General features: G+C 35.9%; 1 protein-coding gene across 4 annotated transcripts in view; it reads left to right on the top strand.

Annotated features, from left to right (window-relative positions):
* Positions 1-20,044, top strand: part of TRIM24 (tripartite motif containing 24) — a 105,086-nt gene that overhangs the window by 69,071 nt on the left and 15,971 nt on the right. Inside the window, exons 7-13 of one of the 4 annotated variants that reach the window (XM_078153505.1) lie at positions 2,184-2,330; positions 4,209-4,326; positions 6,803-6,969; positions 10,010-10,180; positions 14,361-14,540; positions 16,412-16,547; positions 18,641-18,713. In XM_078153505.1, the coding sequence (XP_078009631.1) occupies positions 2,184-2,330; positions 4,209-4,326; positions 6,803-6,969; positions 10,010-10,180; positions 14,361-14,540; positions 16,412-16,547; positions 18,641-18,713 (992 nt within the window). Of the gene's footprint in view, positions 1-2,183; positions 2,331-4,208; positions 4,327-6,802; positions 7,072-10,006; positions 10,181-14,360; positions 14,541-16,411; positions 16,548-18,640; positions 18,714-20,044 lie in introns of all 4 variants that reach the window. The other 3 variants (XM_020997965.2, XM_020997962.2, XM_020997961.2) reach the window with 3 other exon arrangements.

Below are 20,044 nucleotides of genomic sequence, written 5' to 3'. Positions count from 1 at the left end.
AGGGTAATAAAATTAAATTGTAACCTAATATGTGTTTATAACGAAAATTGAAGAATGAGAGCGTATTAAAACTGGAGAGACCAGAAAGCATTTAGTATCTCTGCTCAGTTTTAAAGAGAGTTGGTGAGGAGGAAGTGTACTTTCCAGTCTCGGGAGTTGGTCTATATGAATGCATGAAGGTAGGACATTGAAGGTGAAATTTGGGAGAAGACTTTGCATGCCAGTTTAGTTGGAACATAGCTAAATCCTCAGAGTATTTATATGAAAGTAAGCAACAAAATGAGATAGGAACCAGATTAGGAAGGACCAGTACCTGATTCTGACTTGTGTATTTTATCCTAGAGTCAGCAAGTATCTCCTGCAGGTTTTTGAGCAGGAGAGTGTCAAAGGGTGGGAAGTAAGATTAGACAGGAGGCTATTATAATAGTCCAGGCAGGAGAGAGGCCTGAGCCAGGGTGTTGTATCTATATTAAGTGGAGAAAAAAATGGCTGACAGATGTACTGAGGGTGCTTGGTAACCACTTGTGAAGTATGAGGGAGAAGTCAAGGATGACTCTCAAGCTTCCAGACTGAGTAATTGGGGGCTGCATAGTACCCTAAGTAGTTTGAAGAAGGGTTGGGTAGGAAGAGAATTTAATGAATCACGTTTTGAACATTGTGAGTCTGAGCTGATTGTAGGAAAGCTAGAAAGAGTTCAGAACAGTGTGGACCTGAATTCACCTAAAAGATATAACTATTAGATATAATTAAACCCATCAGCAAAAATGAGATCATCAAGGGATAGAGTGTATATAGAGAAATGAAGGCAGGGCGTAGAACCTTGAAGGCTACCCATTCTAAGGGAAGTGGGGGATTGATAACATTTTGCAAAGAAGATTGAAACTCTGCTTTCCTCATCTTTTAAGGTAGGTAGCCTGAGTATTATTATTCTCATTTTACAGTTCAGGAAACTGAAGCCCAGAGTGTTACATGATTTGTCCCAGGTTGCAGTCTCAGTAACCATCTGAGATTTCACTTTGCGTCCATTGCCAAAATCCAGTATTCTTTCTGGTACCCTCAGTTCCTTCTAATGTTACAGAAAATAAATGTTGAGGGAGCCCTAAGGAAAGGCTTCTTAGCAGAAGGTAGGACCTGAGCTAGATCTTCAAAGTTAAATAAGATTCAAATACATATGCACAATTAAAAATATCTAGTTTAAAATAATAACAGCTGACTTTAATGGTAGTTTAAGATTTTCAACATTTTTCATTTTTCATCTTGTATTATCTTTACCACAACCCTATGAGATAAGTGCTTTAAGGTATAGTCTCCCCATTTTAGGCAGGGTTGGTATAAGCAGGTATAGAAGGTCAGCCTGGGAAAATCTGGGTCCTCAATCCGACATGTAGCATCACTTCCGGAAGCCTGTGTGTTGTGATTGGAATACTCAGACTCTCAGTAACAGAAGAGTTCCTAATCTGCGTCAGTGTGGGTATTTCCATTGCAGGCTCCCCACAAGTCTTGCAGCACAAAAAGTTGAGACTAAGGTCTGTAGTCACACCCCAGTGCTGTAAGTGTCTGAGTGAGGATTCAGAGCTGGTCTGCTGTGGTACATGGCAGTGATAACCAGGCTCTTGGAGATTTGTCATAGAAACCTGGTGGTTCTTCAACTGGAAAGACTGAAAAGCAAATTTCAGCATTCTTAAAGCTAATGAGGAGTTTCTTTTTCTAAGAACAGCACTTCAGTAATTGTTTTTTCCCTTGGTCAGGATAATGTTAGTTCAGTGAGCCTTCGAGAGAATCAAAGAATGTTAGAGCCATGACTGACTGGAGTAACTTGGCCTGGTTTTCCATCTGTAAAAGAATTCTTGAGCTTAGACGGAGTAACACCAGTGTGTTTTTGATGTCATCTCTTTCCTCTAAGGTTCACCAAATGATGCATGAAAGAACTCTCTATTGCATGAAGGGTCTTCTTTGGGCTCATCCTAGTGTCAGGCCCAATTAAAAGTAATGATTACCTTTTCACCTTTCTAGCATGGTAGCTCATAGAAGGAAGATGGAGAGACATCGAAGAATTTGGTTGTTGTGAAGAGGTATATTGACTATCTTTTAACTAGGTGGTTAGGCCTCAGATATATGGGAGTGTAGGGGTATGAAAGAGCATCTGTGAGAGGTAGGAACTCAGATTTGTTTCTTGGTTTCAGAGCCTTGCAAAGGACCACCGCATGAAACTTATGCAGCAGCAGCAGGAAGTGGCGGGGCTTTCAAAACAGTTGGAACATGTCATGCATTTTTCCAAATGGGCAGTTTCAAGTGGCAGCAGCACAGCTCTGCTCTATAGCAAACGCCTGGTAAGAGGGAGTTTTGGCATTTCATATATAAAATGCAATAATGTAGTAGAATAAATTTGTAAAATTGTCAGAATTCACAAAAACTAGGAAGATTTATATGAATTATAATCCATTCCTCCCTGTATGTTGTTTTAATTTACAAAGAACATCTAGGAAAAAAAACCTACTTCACAGGTGATACTTTTATATTACTACCTGCATTTTTTCCACCTTTGTTTCTCTGGCACATTGTGTTCCACATAGTTGAAGATCAATAAACATTTTTAATTCGTTAAAAAATTAGTTTTTCCTGTATGTGGCATTGCATTGTATTTTTTATTATTAAAGATAAATATCTTAATTTTTTATTTTTTAATCTTTAAGCAAAGTATATAACTTCACTGTATTTCCATTCATACTTGGCTCCCACCTTCAGCTCTTCATCTTGTTGTCAAGTACAGTAATCTTCTTCAAATAGCTATGGTATAAAGTCTGTCTTTACCTCTTAAGTGCTATGTGGCCAACTTCATATCTCTGCCGCTGTCATAATAGTATGTAAGATAAGATTTAACTCCTAGATGGTTGGAATGGAGTTCATCTAGGAAAAACCCTCCAGCTACAGAATCACCTTTTAGTATCACATTAATTGTAAGCCACAGTTTGGTGCTTTAGACAACCTTAAATTGAATTTGAGGGGAGGAGGTTAGATTTATGGCAGATGGAAATACCAATGCTAGACTTTGTAAGGCATGCTTGTTATATGTCATATGTATCTTTTCAAATATTTAGGTTTGGAGCGGGGGGGGGGGGTTTTTTCTTTGTTTTTGTTTTTGGCTAGTCAGTAGGGTTAAATGAATTGCCCAGGGTCACACAGCTAGTAAGTGTCAAATACTGAGGACGGATTTGAACTGAGGTCCTCTTGACTGGAGGCTAAAAAGTCTTTTTTGGTTGTATGTTTTTTGTTTTTTGGTGAGGCAGTCAGGGTTAAGTGACTCGCCCAGGGTCACACAGCTATAACAAGTTTTTTTTGTTTTTGTTTTTACTTTTAGGCAATTGGGGTTAAGTGACTTGCCCAGGGTCACACAGCTAGTAAGGGTCAAGTGTTTGGTCTGAGGCCGAATTTGAACTCAGGTCCTCCTGACTTCAGGGCTGGTGCTTTATCCACTGCGCCACCTAGCTGCCCCTAAAAAGTTTTTTAAACATCCATTTGAAACCAGGCATTTTTCTTACAGTTACTAAACTAATATTTCCTCTTCCACTTCCGAATTTTGGATTTTGTACTATGTGTGCTTCTCAGATGCTATGTGGATACATTCAAATTTTGAATGGACAGTTAGGATATTGATTTATGTATTTCTAAAGACAGTTTCTGAATATATATTAAGTTTTCAAAAAGTTAAAATAGCTTGTTTTTTCAAATGCTCAGTTTTCTTTGTATCTGGGAAGCTTTTTATTTTATAGTTTTCAGCATTCACTTCTCTAAATTTTGAGTTCTCAGTTTTCTACCCCTTCCTCCGTTCCCCCCTTCCTAAGACAGCATGCAATCTGATGTAGGCTATACGTGTACAATCACATTAAACATTTTACATTAGTCATGTTGTAAAGAATTAGAACCAAAGGGGAAAGCCACAAGAAAGAAGGGAAAAAAGAGAAAATAGTGGGAAGTTGTTAAGAACCTAGTCACTGTCGTCATTACTTGCAACTCTTTTCTATCCAGGCAGTTGATTGAGTAGCTGAACATAGACAGATTTTGAGTGGTTGGAATTGAGAGGAGGCCAAAGTTTTGTGTATACAGCTTGTAATATAGGTTTATTTCATCCTTGTTACCTTAAGATGTTGTTACTATTGTCACATATTTGTTAACTATTAATGTTCCATGTTTTTACATTTCTTGTTTAGATCACATATCGATTACGGCATCTTCTTCGAGCCAGGTGTGATGCTTCACCTGTGACCAATAACACCATTCAATTTCACTGTGATCCTAGCTTCTGGGCTCAAAATATTTTCAATTTAGGTAGGGTATTGCCTATCTAGGTCTGCTGTTTTACTTGCCACTGTTTAGCTGACATGCTATCAAAAATGATTTCCCTCTAAATAATTTTATTAGCCTATGTTATTGATGTATATTATTTCTCTAATCTGTTATCATGAAGATATCCATTTATCTAGTGGAATGCCTTGTATTTATGACAATGGTTCTTAACAATTTTTACTCATTGATCCCTTCGGCAGTCTGGAACCTATGAACTGCTGGAAATAATTTTTTAAATGCATTAAATATACAAAGAAGCCAGTTATCCCCAAATCCAGTTATCTAAATATTGCATGTGCGCATGTCCACACACACAGAGTTTCATAGAGCTTAGATTATGAACCTCTGGTCTAGGGCCACAACTCTCAACTAATACTTCATTGGCAGAATTTTCTTCAAAGCAAAAATGTCACAATCAAAACCAGGGTAGGGGAAAAAGTATGTCGAGAGAATTAATGGCTAGCAAAATTTTAAGAGACAAAAGGAAGAGACAATTTTTGGACATAGCAACAGTGCCATAAAAGTGAAGGGAACCTAAGAAAAAAGTTTTTTATGATTTAGATCCCAGAGGTTCAGTTTAGAGTTGGTGACATCTGTTTAGGGTAAATGTTCATTGAACTCTTATGTACAGTTACATGTAGAGGCAGGGTGAAGTGTCAGGTTTGGGGCAATAGTTGTGACTGTAAATATAGTTTGCACTCATAAAAACATTGACTTAAATCAGGGGTTCTTAACCTTTTTGTGTGTGTTCTGGGGCCTCTGGTAGTCTGGTGAAGCCTATGAACTCCTTTTCAAAATAAGGTGCAGTGTTTTCATTTTGTGTCTTTCCCCTCCTATCTTCTCTCTCTCCCTCCCCTCTTTTTTCCTTTTTTCCTCTCTCCCCCTCTCTCTCTTCCCCCTCTCCCTTTTTCTTATCTTACCCAGGTTGAAGTCCATCATCTAGTCATGGGTGCCATCCTATTCCTAATAGGTATAGGAGCTTTGCCTTGCTTGCTTTCTGACCTGGGTCAGTTCAGCCCTCCTGAGGCAGCTTGCTGTCCCCCTTTCACTGCTAGACTTAGTGGGGACACTTGATCAGTAGCCTATTGTAGCTTAAAACTCCAGAACTTCAAGCTGTCTACCAGTCTCAGTTTCTCTGGTAACTGTGATTACAGGAATATATACCACCATGCCCTGCTTGGAGTAGTGTTTTTAAATGCATACAATGAAATATATTGGATTATAATGGAAACAAGTCATTTTAATTTTTTTCCCCTATGCAAATGGAAATTTCTCCACTAACCTATTTGACATCCATGACTCCTAGGTTAAAAACCTCCAACTTAAAATGGTATCTTTCTCGCATGTGTACACACTGTGAATCACTTTCACCCAGTCTCTCTCAGAACGCAGATATAAATATTTATGTTACTGTAAGTTAAAATGCTGAGGTGTGGTAAATTGGGATTCTTCAGGGAATACCTCCAAAAGGAGATGTATTTTAAGGGATATGAAGAACATGAGGCCACTATTGCAGGTTGAGAGAATGGCGTATTTAAAGATATTGAAGGCTTTGTTTGCTGCTGCTTCTCTTCAGAGTCTATGTGAAGGTATAGTAAGAATTAAAATGGAAGAGATTTGGGATGTCCTGAAAGCCAAAAAGAAAAGCTGAGATTTCCCATCTCAGGGAGGCAAGTTAGGAGACAACTGCAGTAATCCAGGTGCAAAGTGAAGTTTTCCTTAGGCAGGTCAGTGTATAATCTGCCTTGTAGCATCCCTTACGGTGACCATTCAAACTGTGTACTTCTACTGGGAAAAAACTCCTTGCCTCCTTGGTCAGCTTGTCTAGCAGAGTGGTTAGAATCTTCTTGATTATGTGGATTTGAGTTCTCTTCTACCTTTCTTTTGAAGGGAAAAATGAAAATAGGGGTATTGTAAAGAGAAATGGTTAAAGTGGTAGGATAAATGAGAGGTACATTCCCTCCCACCCAAGATTTTTAATGTGGATAGATATAATAGTTGTACTAGTGATAGTGAGGTAACAGAGGGAAACAGTAATATATGTAGAAAAAGAAACCATGTGAGTAAGTAGACTTTTACTGATAATGTTAGTTTATAGAAAGAAGAGAAAATGAGGACAGGACTGAACCATGCTGGTTTATTGAGTAATTCATGAAGTAAGAACAAGAACTTGTACTGAGGGCCTTGTTTCTGAAATCAAGCATGGATAAAAAAAATTTCAGTGTACACTAAGAGGAGAGTGTCTTGACTTGTTGGATGAACGGATCAGAAAGGGTGGGGTGATCATGCAGAGAGTGAATTGATGAGTTGGCTAATAATGAGAGTCAGTAAAATAATTGTAGTAGTAGCCTTCTAAGTTAATGAACTTATTTCATGGGATTGCTATTTAGGTTTTAAAACGATATTCAGTTTTAGTAGTTGTTAGAAAAATATTAAATTTGACTTTCTTTTTAATCAGGTTCCTTAGTAATCGAGGATAAAGAGAGCCAGCCCCATTTGCCTAAGCAGAATCCTGTGGTGGAACAGAATTCACAGCCACCAGGTGGTTTATCTTCCAACCAATTATCCAAGTTTCCAACACAGATCAGCCTAGCTCAATTACGACTCCAACACATGCAGCAACAGGTAATGGCTCAGAGACAGCAGGTGCAACGGAGGCCAGCTCCTGTGGGGTTACCAAACCCTAGAATGCAGGGGCCCATCCAGCAGCCTTCCATCTCTCATCAGGTAAATCTGGAAGTCAGCCCCATCCCAATTTCAGGTTCCCTAATATATAAATGTGTTAACCACTCTTAAAGAGACAGAGAGCACGTTACATTTCTTATCAGTTTATGCTAAGACTCCCCACCAAAATTTCAATATATGAAACTGTTGATCTGCAAATGAGCTGTTGATTCTTAGTCCTAGTTGAACCATTTGGATTTAATGATCTATTTATTTGCTTCTTTAAATTCTCCCTTTTAACTAGATTCGCTATAGCTGGCATACAATCTATAGGAAAACTTGATAGATACTTTAAAACATTTGAATAAAAACCATAACACCATAACATACTACTTCCTGAATCAGAAAAGTGTATGAGAGAATCATATTGACACATTGAAATAAGCATGCTATTCAATATGAGGGTCTACTTTTTCCAAATATTTTCCAGAACATGTCTTAAAATGATAATACTCCTGTTAGATTAGGATAAAAGGTTTTATGTTTGGGATGTGGTTTTTTTGGTTTGGCCTTTTTTTGGTTGTTGGTTGGGTTTTTTTGTTTTGTTTTGTTTTTGTTTTTGTTTTTTTGGTTGGTTGGTAGTTTTTTGGGTTTTTTTACTTTCAGAAATTCTAGAAAATATCTTTTTAGGTTCATCTGTTTAACAACTTAAAGGACATTTGTTAACAATAGTCAAAAATTATTTCTAACTGGCCTTAATATATATCTTTAGGAATGATAAGAAAACAGAATTACTCTGGCTTTATACAATAGAGTTATATAGAGGTAGTCGCTTTGGAAGTCAGATAACCAGGTTTAAAATCCTGGTTTCTTGTATTTATTACTTGTGTGACCTTTATGGCAAGTTTCTTAACTGGTAGGAGCTTTGGTTTCATTTCATATGCAAGGAGCAGTTAGACTAGATAGTCTCTAAAGTCACTTTTAGTTAAAAAATCTGTGATCCTGTGGATTAAAAGAAAGTTTCTCTGTTATTTCCTAGTTTAAAGTAGTTTAGCTTAGATTCCTAGTAGTGTCTTCAAGCAATAAAAAGAATTTCCATTTTGTGAGTAAAAGTTACTGGTTTTTTCTTACACAAAATTAGCATCTTATCACTTTTTTAGTTATACAGTTTCTCCTCTAAGTCTCTCAATCAGCTTATCTCATTTATTTATTTGCTATACTGTTTAAATTAGGAATGTATTTGTTCTTTCTATATTTGTTTTCTTCCATCTTTTTCTTGTTTCCAAAGGTACATACAAATAGAGGCAGTTATGTAAATAAATCACTAAATTTTCATCCCTTCCATAGGGGATAAAGGCAGTTGGGTACTTGGAGATCTTACCTTTATATTGCTTTTACCCTTTTCTTTACTATCAGTCTATTACTCTGCCTTTGGCCAGAGGGTATGGTTAGGAGTAGTGTACTAACAGAATCACCTCCCTTCTTCTGCCCTTCTCTCCCTCTCTCCTACCCCAAAAAAATCTAACTCTGTGAAATTATAGGGTGCAGTAATATCAACATGGCCCAGTGTGGAAGAATATATCTCATTTACGCATATATTTTATTGGGCAAAAAAAATATTTAATACTTATGTTAAGCAACATATGTAACCTGTTCAGTAGGCTTCAGTAGTTTATTACAAGGAGTAGTCCAAAATTTATACTTAGATCCATAAATGCAAATGTGTGAACAAGGAGAAATACATTTTATATAGATCTAATATCTATATATATATGATGGGTCATGTACTCATACTTGCACCTGAGCATGCATGTACGTACACTTGTGCTTGGGGGGGGGGTTGGATATTTTGGGGTGGAGGGGAAGGTAGAAAGTGAAGCTATCAGTACAGTATAGTATTCCTAACCATACAAGGTAGGCCCTTTAGGCAAAAACTTTAGTAATCAGTTGCGTGTTGAGAAGAGGGTAGAAGCAGAGAGAGAGAGTGTGTATACGCACGTATAATAAGTACATAAATGCTTGTTGACCAGTAAACATCTGTGTAGACAAATTCTAATACATATAGACAAGATGCAGTACATGCATTCATGTGTGAGATATATGGAAAGATTATAAACTATGCAGAGAGATAGCTTAATGTTGTGGAAAAGAATGTTTTCATTTAAATCCAGCAGACCTGAATTTATATTCCACTTCTGTTCCTTAGTATTTTTATGGAAAGAAGGAAACGTGTTTTAAGCGCTTACTATGTGTAAATCAGTGTGCTGAGCACTCAGATACTAATGGAAAAGGCAGGATGGTGCTTGCCCTCCACGAATTTATATTCTCAAAATGAGGACAAAGCATAAATGGGAGCAGTGACCAAGGCAGGACATTGTATCAGGAAAAGCACAGAAGTAGTGAGTGGAGTATTAGCCAGTGATCCTTCCCAGGAGTGGTATGTGGGTGGCATTTTTGTTTCCAGAGAAGGGTGAATGGCAGGTGGGGAATTGCCTTGAAGAGTAGAGCCTAAAGGTGGCCAGGAGCAGCAGCCTGGGGGCCTGAGTCAAGTCAGTGGGAATGCTGAGTCATTGATCAGAGACTGAGGGAGTGTGGGTGGGATGTCATGGAACTTCTTTACACTTCAGCTTCCCTCTTGTCAAATAGGGCTAATTACGTGTGTGTTCTTTACCCCTCTGGGTTGTTGAAAGAAAAACTTTAAACCTTACAGCACTGTAGAAATGAATAGTTATAAAATGGCACAAAACTTGATTATAGAATTGTAATTGTTTTTACAAATTCCAGGAACCCAATAAATATAAACCCATCGGCATTTGTACCAACTTCGCATAAATAAATGAAGGAGTTTCTTCAGTATAAAAGTCTTTCTTACTGATGTTTTATTCTTAGAAATTTTCATTTCCAGTGAAAAGTTAATAATTTTTTGCAGCTTGCAGTTTTTAAAGAAAATATTATTAACTTGGGTTTTTTTGTTTTGTTTTGTTTTTTGTTGTTTTAGCAGCCACCTCCTCGCTTGATAAATTTTCAAAATCATAACCCCAAACCCAATGGACCAGTTCTGTCTCCCCATCCGCCTCAACTGAGATATCCTCCTAACCAGAATATACCACGGCAAGCAATAAAACCCAATCCACTACAGATGGCATTTTTGGCCCAACAAGCCATAAAACAGGTAACATTCTTTTTTCTTCTTAGCTATGATCTACTCCCTCCTAAATAAAGTCTAAGATGAGACAGCTGTGAATTTATATGATAACCATGTGATATTACTTTGTCATTTCTCTAATTCATAGGATTCCTAATGTTAGACATTTATAATTTTTTTCCTCTGAGTTACACCTCTTCAACGATATAAGGACAAGCATAGAATAAATCATTATTGCTCATAGAACTACTGCTTCTAATATATCTGGGGGTCAGGGAAGGGTATTAGGATGGAAGAATGAGTATTAAGAAACCTTGCTAGAAATCCTCAAATGTGATTTGAAAGATAGGGAAATATGGCAACTAAGTCTCATTTATGTCCCAGTTTAAGATCTTTTGACTTGCCGTATACAAGTAACAAGCATACATTTTTTTAAAACTTTCAAATTTTCTCCCTCCTTCCACTCCTCCCCCACCCATTGAGAAGGAAAGAAATATAATACCTGTTCTGTGTAAATTCATTTTCCACATTAGTTATGTTCCATCTACCATTTCTTTCACCCACCCCTTCACCCCCAAAGAAGGAAAAAATATGCTTCATTCTTCACTGCCAGTCCGTTAATTTCTTTATGTGGATGTGGATAGCATTTTCAATCATGTGTCCTTTGGAGTTGTCTTGAAGGATCATTGTATTAATCAGAGTGACCAAGTCTTTCACAGTTGATCATTATTACAGTATTGTTGTTTCCACCTACAAAGTTCCACTGATTCTGCTCATTTTACTTTGTATCAGTTCATATAAGTTGTCCTAGGTTTTTCTGAAACCGTCCCTTTCATCATTCCTTGGAGTACTATAATATTCCTTCACATTTTCATACCATAACTTGTTCTGCTATTTCCACTTGTTGGCTGTCCTCTCACTTTCTTCATATCCTGATGTCCATCCCTACACATGAACCATATTGATGTGAGTGAATGGTACTATGTATCGAAGGTAGCAACTATTCAGTTATCTATTCAGATAAGTGGGAAAAGTAGTGCCAAAAATGTCTTTTTATTACTATTTAGTGAGAAACCTGGGGTCTTTATTTATAGCTTGGTAGGCTCTAAGGAAAAAATTATATTTTTAGAAGCGAATACTTCTTACAAGCACTTGATTTTCTATGCTCTCAAAATATCAGGGACCACACTTTATATACATACCTATTCTCACTTTAATGGATTTGAGATCATAGGATTTAGGTTTAAAATCTGGTTCTTCTCACTCTCTTTGTGATCTTAGGCAAGCCACATAACATCTCTGGGCCTCAGTTTCCTCTTCTCAAAGAAGAAGTTAAACTGGATGACCTCTGAGGTTACTTCCAGGTCTGAGTCTGTGATCATTTCATTTACCTATTTGTTCATTTATTCATCTATTTGTTTGGTCTGAGCCTTTGATTCCATTTCAGTGCTTTCATTTTTCATTCAATTTTTCATTAATTTTAAAAAAAATTAATGGGAAATAATACTTTTTACAATTTTCAACTTAATTCCATTTTTAACATTATTCCTTTTGCTAATATGCTAAGTTACTTGGGAAAGGAGTCTCTTAAAGAGTAAATTATTTCTTTCATAAGTTAATAATGAACCAGGCAATTTTTTTCATTGTATTTAGCAGTGTCTTCTATGAATTATAGAGGAAGTATGATGGAAAGAAGTTAAAATGTTCATGCTACTCTTTCCAGAATAAGAGAATTAGAAATTATAGAAACAGTTCATAACTCTGTGTGTGTGTGTGTGTGTGTGTGTGTGTGTGTGTGTGTGTGTATATGTGTATGTGTCTCTGTGTCTCTGTCTGTCTATACACATTACATAGAGCTAGACACCTTTTAAAAAAAAACATAGTAATTCTCCCATCTCCCATTTACTGATAGCATGAGGGTCATTCTGTACAACTGGATCTTTTGTATAAGTGATTTTACCTCCATTTAAAAAAAAATATGACTATAAATTCTATAGTGAACATAATACAACATTTTTATTGAGGACTCATCATTTTGAATAGCAGTTATACTTGAATATAGTTCTCCCCAGAGATTGGTTAGGTTTCTGCAGATGTTTTTTGCTCTAAGATCTCTTTCACCTATAAATCCTATCATCCTGAATGGTCCCGGGCTTTTGCCTTTCCTAATTGGTCATTTTTTTATTTTTTCCTTGTATGTGAGCTGTATAACTCTCAATTTGTGTGGTTTTTGTAGTACTTTGCATCAGACTCTAGGCTTCTTCTTTTGTAATGTACTTCAGAACTGAGTATTGCCAGGGAAAAGTCAGTAACAAAGTCAGTAAATGTTGTAATAGCTTCCTGAGTTTGGGCCTGTAGTTGCAGGTATTTTCATAACTATTTTAGAGGTGTAGTATTTGTTTCTGGGTTCTTAGATGTGACTGGAATGATTGGAATTAATAATATACATATAAGTGCTGGAATACACTAGAAATTAGTCTATGTTGTCAATACCTCATGTTTTGTAGAAATTGAATCATTGGAGACATACTGTGTGTCATGCGATAAATATATTATACAATCATTTTTTCCGATGGATGTTGATCTGGAAACTGTATACCAAGTTTTTAAACCTCACAAGTTTCATTTATGCAGCTAGGTGATTATAGCACAGCTTATAGGTATTCTTCTCTCAGAACAATAGTCTTATTAAGCTGAAAAATACAATTTTTCCCCTTGGTAGTTTTTTATCATAGTGTTTTATTTGTATATCAGTTCAAAAAGCATTTCTAGATATATTCATGTATGCTTCAAATATCCAGGAGGATTGTTAATCGTATTTTTTTAGGTGAGGAAATTCAGGCTTTGGGGGGCATATCCAAGGGCACAAAGGTAGTAAGTTGTTGTAGTAGGACAGGATCCCAGGACTTCTGTCACGTGCCATTTTTTATTATGGTCTGATGTACATAGGCATGTGTAAACTCATCACAGGTGTTGGGTGTGTGCCCAGGGAGCTTAGCAACAGGAAAAAAGACCCAATATACACCAAAATATTTAGAGCAGCACTTTTTGTAGAAGCAGATTGGATGAGTGGGGGAGGAAGTAGATACCCATTAATTGAAGAATTCCTATGCAAATTGTGATACATAAATGTAATAGAATATCAGTGTACTGCAAGAAATAATGGATGTGGTAATTAGAGATATGGGAAGAATTTTCCACCAATGTAAAGTACAATGAGCAGAACCAACAAAACTATATCTATATACTGTTACCACAATATGCCTACACAGTGGTTTGTACAAGGTAAATACATCCACAGCAAAACATTATAAACTGAATGCTGTGAAGTTATAATAACCAAACTTGGCCTCAAAGAAGAGAACTCATAAAGTACCTTACTCTGATATTTGGGGAGTGAAACCTTGCATATATAATATCTGATTTTTTTCAATATATTGGCTATTTTTGCTGAACTATTCGTTTTTTCTCTTTTTATTTACACTTTGCTTTAATAGTTAAATTACTCCCCTGCAGGCAAAGGTGGGGGAGGGGATTCATTGGGAAATGTATGTCATATAACAAAATGAATAACTAAAAATTACTTTTTTAAAAAAGGGGGTACATCTACATGTCGTAGAGGAGAAGCCATTCACAAAGAGAGATATAAGGTAGATAAATATGTACATTAAGTCTTTAAGATGGAATCAGCATCAAAAAGCCATTTAATGTCCTAATCAAGGGGTTGGGGGATCATGAAGGAAAGCTATAAGGTAAGCATTTATCAGGGAAGCTGAAGGAGATTTAGGTGAGACATAACAAGCTTGGCATAATTGTTTTCCCGGGTTTGGGGCTTTCCTTGAACTATTTCCTCTCCCTGCCACTTTTAATATAATAATCTTTGTTCTGCTATTCTTCAGTTATTGTATATATAGCTTGCTATGTTGCTATAGTCCTCTATTTTACATATGTTCTAGTATGTTTAAATATGTTCCCTTTAAGATTCTTTCCTACTAACTTCAAGGAGATTGTTGTTTTCAATTTATTTACCCACAAAATTTTATATTATTTCACATTGTGTTCTAATTTTGTTTTTTAATTTCTAGTTTGAACTGTAAAATATCAAGATAGTATACTTTGTAGTTAATTTTTCAAGCCCCAATCTGAGTGAATTACTTCATAGTATAAAGATGGTAGATTGTTAGTTCTTTCCCTTCTTCCTCGCCAGTGGCAGATTAGCAGTGGACCAGCATCAACTGTTCCTTCAACTGCCAGTAGTACCACATCTACTCCTTCTAGTCCTACCATTACTAGCGCAGCTGGATATGATGCTAAGTCTTTTGGACCACCTATGATTGACCTGAGTTCTCCAGTTGGGAGTTCCTATAATCTTCCTTCTCTTCCAGATGTAAGTATATCAAAATACTTCAGTTACTGACTTAATTTTTGGTGTGAAATACATGTTTAGGACATATGGGACAATGGAATATTTCTTTATCCCTGTTATAGGTGTTTTTTTTAATGCACAGAAAGTATAGTTAAAAGCATTAGACTCATAACAGCAATTTATATTTTGAATTATGTTTTATACTAAAACCTTACTAGTTTCAAAAAACAGTATTTTTGTCCTGACTACCCCCAAAAAAAGGACTTTCTTTTATTTGTGATAAGCATAAAACATTTAAGCTTTCTAGAGTCATAAATCTTAAAACCATTTTATTAATGTCCATTATTCATTCCCTTATCCTTTAGCTCATGTACTTGGCTCTACATAAGTTGTCAGGAACATGTCTTTTGTAAACATAGATAGAAGCAGAATTTTTTTCTTTCCATCATGTAGAAGTAAAAAGTTCAGCTCCACAGAATGACCCTATCTCAAAGGGTCTGTATCTATTCCTAGGTGCTCATATTTGTTCAGCCACATAGAAGGTGTTGTGTTAGATGTTTAATGAGCCATTGCTGTGCCCCAGCATACCCAGAATAGACTTCATTGCTCCTTTTGCAGTCCCAGACCATAGTAAGAGTTTGAATTTTTTTTTTTAACCACTTCCCTCACTATTCAATGAAGGTAGTTTCAACAAGAAGGAGAGAATCAGACAGGATGTGATTTATCAAATATTAGGCATTTTCATGATTTTTTTGTAATATTCTTAGGAGGAACATTCATTACAGGATGAGCAAATTGTATGAAAATACTTTTTCATGCAAATGATCCGACTGTAAGCTTTTAGTCTTAATAAAACCAATAATAGTTACTGATTACTTAGCAGTCAAGTAACAAATCTTGTTTCTTTATATCTAGTGTTAAAGCAAGATTCTCAAGGATAACTTTGCTTCTAAGCATAATTATACTCAAGTTGGTATTTTATGAATCATGGACTTATGAATTTGCTACATCTAGTCCCACTGATTTCCTGTCCATAGTAAATTTATTGGGTGGGAAACTGTTTAAACCTGTGGTTCTTCCTAAAGTGGACCTGACCTTCAGGATAATTCCAGTAGCGCTGCAAGCTCTAGCACTTGTTCCTAAACTAGAAGCTTTTATTAAAATACATCTTCAGTGGCACATTATAGGCTTTCCTTTGCCCAAGGGAGAACTGATATGACTAAGTTTAGAAAGGCCGTATACTAGTTCAGCTTTGGTGGGATTCATTTTTAGTCACTGTAACTCTAGATTAGCATATGCTGACATGTAGAAAGTATGGTCATCTCTGTAGGTCGTGGGTGAATCCATACTGAAATCAAGATATTTAAATTATTTTCTAGTGAGGCAGAACTCTCCAAAAGAATATTTTTGATATTGAGAAATAATTTGTTTTTGTTTCATGGAGGAATAAGTAAAATAATTAATTGTGAAGTGGCAACCAAAATGGTCAGAATAGGGGTTTTTTAATGGATGTTATCTTGATCTTCGGGACTAGAGTTGACTGAAGTAATTTAGTTTACTGCACTGGACCTCTTCTAAATATGTACCTACATATGTGCATATATATGTATACACACACACCTATGTGTAAGTATCTATGTGTATGTAGCTATGTTTTTACGCAGTGTTCAAGTGTGTATTCAAGGTAGACTATTAAGATGAATTACATCTTTCATTTCTTATGGAAATAGTGTAATGCCAGAACTTCCATATGATAATGCACTTTGCTCATTTGATTTTATATATAGGTTTGATGTAGGCATGTACACATTTTGGATAAGTTTGAAGTGGTTCCTAACTTGCAAATGCGGAATTCCTTAAATAAAACTGCTCTTTTTTGTTTGTTTTGCAAGATTGACTGTTCAACTACTCTTGTGCTGGATAATCTTGTGAGAAAAGATGCTAGTGTAGAGCACAGCCAACCAAGACCTCCTTCAAACAGAACAGTCCAATCACCAAATTCATCTGTACCATCTCCAGGTCTCCCAGGTATAGCACTTGTTTTGGTTTATGGATGTAGCTTTTAATCCTTCCTATAAATAGAGCTTTTCCTGTCTTTATTCAGTGTTTAGGGGATCTCACTGATGCCGTATATTGTGATGTTAGAAATCAGGAACAAAAGTAGATAAGCTGGGCAGCAAAGTTCAGGTTCTTACTATTCGATATTTATATATTAATTCAATTTTAGAAGGTTAAAATGCCTTTTTGTCATTTTAATTATTTTATCCTCATTAATCCACTGTGTTAGATCCTCCCTGCCCACCCCTGTCTGCATCCCTGGCTGTGAGTGTTTTAGTCATGCTTTTTGATTTCCAAGATTCTGCTTGCTATTCTGCACATTTATGCCATAGCCCTATGTTGCATTCTTGTCCCTTGTCTCTACTGTGAAAATATACTTTCAAAGATAAGGTGGGAGTCCAGCGGTTTTCTTATATTTACATAAATTTTGCTAGTATCATAAAGTCTATACAATTTCATTGGTTCTACACTGGTCGAAAAATCCTGTTTTAATGAATTCTTTGTCTTCAGCTACATTTTTGCATTTTAATGAAATACTTTGTACCCATTTCCTACTTTAATTACCCAGAAAACAATAACAACAAAGAACAAGATTTTTTTGTTTATTTTTGACCTAAGCACCCTGTGAAAAGCAAATTCTATATTTAAAGAAAGTAGTGGGAAAGTTTTCTCTTTAAATTTTTTAATTTATTTTTAGCTTTCAGCATTCACTTGTATGTGATTTTTGAGTTCAAAATTCCTCCCCCTTCCCAAGATGGCATGTAATCTGATATAGGATATACATGTACAGTCAATCATACTGCACATGCTTCCACATCAGTCATGTTGTAAAAAAAGAATTGGAACGAAAAGGGAAAACCATGACAAAGGGGAAAAAAAGCAAAAAAAAAGAGAACATAATATGCTTTGGTCTACATTCAGACTTGGTAGTTCCTTCTCTGGATGGAGGATAGCATTTTCCATCATGAGTCTTTTGGAAATTGACATATTAGATCATTGCGCTGCTAAGAAGAGCTAAGGGTCTATCAAGGTCGGTCATCGCACAACGTTGCTGTTACTGTGTACAGTGTTCTCATGGTTCTCCTCACTTCACTCAGGATCAGTTCATTCAAGTCTTTCCATGTCTTTCCATGTTTTTGTCTGAACTGAGCCTGCTCATCATTTCTTATTACACAATAGTATTCCATTACATTCATATACCACAACTTGTTCAGCCATTCCCCAATTGATGGTCATCCCCTAAATTTCCCATTCTTTGCCACCACAGAAAGAGCTGCTATGAATTATTTTTGTACATGAGTTCTTTTCCCATTTTTATGATCTCTTTGCGTATTGCTGGATCAAAGGATATGCACAGTTTTATAGCCCTTTGAGTATTGTTGTGGTAAGAGGTTTTTTTTTTTTGAACAATTTATCAACCATTAGAATGATATTTAAATACTCATAGTAATAATATGACGATGCATAACTTGTTCCTAATTTTCCTTCCATTTTTCATCACATCCATCAAATTCTTTTATTTCCTTCCTGTTTCTCTGCTGTCACCCACCATTCTAGTTCTGGCTGTATGTTAAAGCAGCCTCCCTGACCACAGCACCATTAAAACAGTCTTTATTAAATAGTTTTTCATTGTTTCATTCCTGCCGTAGAATCTTTAGTAGTTTCCTTTTGCCTTCCTCATCAAACCAAAAAACTTAGGGTGCCAACTAAAGCATATTCTAAATATGGGTCTTAGTTATGTTGTTCTCTTAATCATATGCTCATTTATCTTTGCTTATGATTGTTCCTACAACTGTAATTCCCTCTTGCCTTACACCATTCTGAATTATATGTGTATTTTGAGTCCCCTTCTATTCTTTTAATAACTATAGAATTTCTCTGTATCACACAGTTTAAGTTATACACTGTCTTGTATTTTTTGCTGCTGTTATGTATAGGTTCGCCTTGTTTTTGTTTTTTTATGCTGCTTAGTACACAGATAACACTCAGAGTCTTTTGTTTGCACATCTTTTTAATTTTTATTTTTAACTCGAGTACACAAATAATCTTTGGTTGATTTTTAGGACCTGTAACTATGACTAGTGTACACCCACCAATCCGCTCACCTAGTGCCTCCAGTGTTGGAAGCAGAGGAAGGTAAGCTGACTATTTTAGTGTAGAAATATCCTGTAACAAGATTAATTTTGCTAATTCTAGTATGTTGTAAGCATTTTGCTTCATTTATTTCAAATATAATGAGTTAAAGAATTAAGTAGTTACTAAAAGTATGAAATTACGTAATTACTAATTATAAAAGGGCTTTTGCAATGAAAGTGTGGAAATGAGGTCAGAATAATGTGAATTGAATAGAAGCAAATGTAGGATTTTTTGTTGTTGTTTGTTTGTGTTTTTGGTGAGGCATTTGGGATGAAGTGACTTGCCCAGGGTCACACAGTAAGTGTCAGGTGTCTGAAGCTGAATTTTAACTCAAGTCCTCCTGACTTCCAAGGTCAGAGCTCTATCCACTGTGCCCCTTAGCTGCCCCTAAAGGTAGTATATTATAATAGAGACAGTAAATTAGCGTATAGAGCTTTTGTGTTGATCAAAAATAAAGGGGATGGGGGACAATGTTTGCAGTGGAGAAGCTTGGTGAATAAATGGTAGTACCTGTTTGCCCTAGTCACAAATACTACTCAAAAAAAGAGAACTTTTCCACATTTAATGAACTCTGTGGATCCTTTTCTCAGTTTGGAGCACACCAACTTAATAGTTTTAATTTACATGCTATCATCACTGAATGGAATTTCTTCTCTTGACAGCTGAGAAGCACATGCATATTCCTTCAACTTGCACAAGAAAGTAACACCTATAATCAGTCTCCTTTATACTTATAATAATATTTTATCAATATAATAGTTGTTAGATTGGGAAGCAGGCAGAGTTATCACCTAGCCCTGTCCACAAAGAGTTAAAGTGAGCCAGCTCAATGCTTTTTCAACAAGGCTTTTACTGACTTGTATTTAATGTCAAGTTTTAAAATTTCTTAATTATATAGATGATGAATTTGTATCTTAATTTCATCTTGGTCAGTTTCTGGTTTTTTGGGTTTTGGGGGATTTTTTTGTTTATGTTTTGATTTTGGTTGGTTTGTTTTTAAGGAAGGCTATAGGATACTATTAGAAGCAACCTACTAGGTCAAGCAAAAACGTTTGAGTTTTGTTCCTAAAATTCACTCCTACATTGTTTAGAATTTAAAATACATTTTTTCCCCATTGACCACATGTTATAAAAATGGGAGTTAGATTTCTATGTTAGCCTTCAAAAACCTGCTAAACTTATTAAATAGAATCCTGGGAACAGGAACCATTAAATATAAATGCAAGATTCAGAATAACCCAAGGCCAAAATCAAAAATGGGCAAAGTTTCTGTTTATCATCTTACTTCTTCCAAAATATTCTCACTGTACTCTGTGTTCACATGTGTAAAT

The sequence above is a fragment of the Phascolarctos cinereus genome, unplaced genomic scaffold (assembly GCF_003287225.1).
Source record: "Phascolarctos cinereus isolate Bilbo 61053 unplaced genomic scaffold, phaCin_HiC Scaffold_1;HRSCAF=81, whole genome shotgun sequence".
NCBI lineage: Eukaryota > Metazoa > Chordata > Mammalia > Diprotodontia > Phascolarctidae > Phascolarctos > Phascolarctos cinereus.
This window is presented reverse-complemented; position numbering and strand designations above follow the sequence as displayed.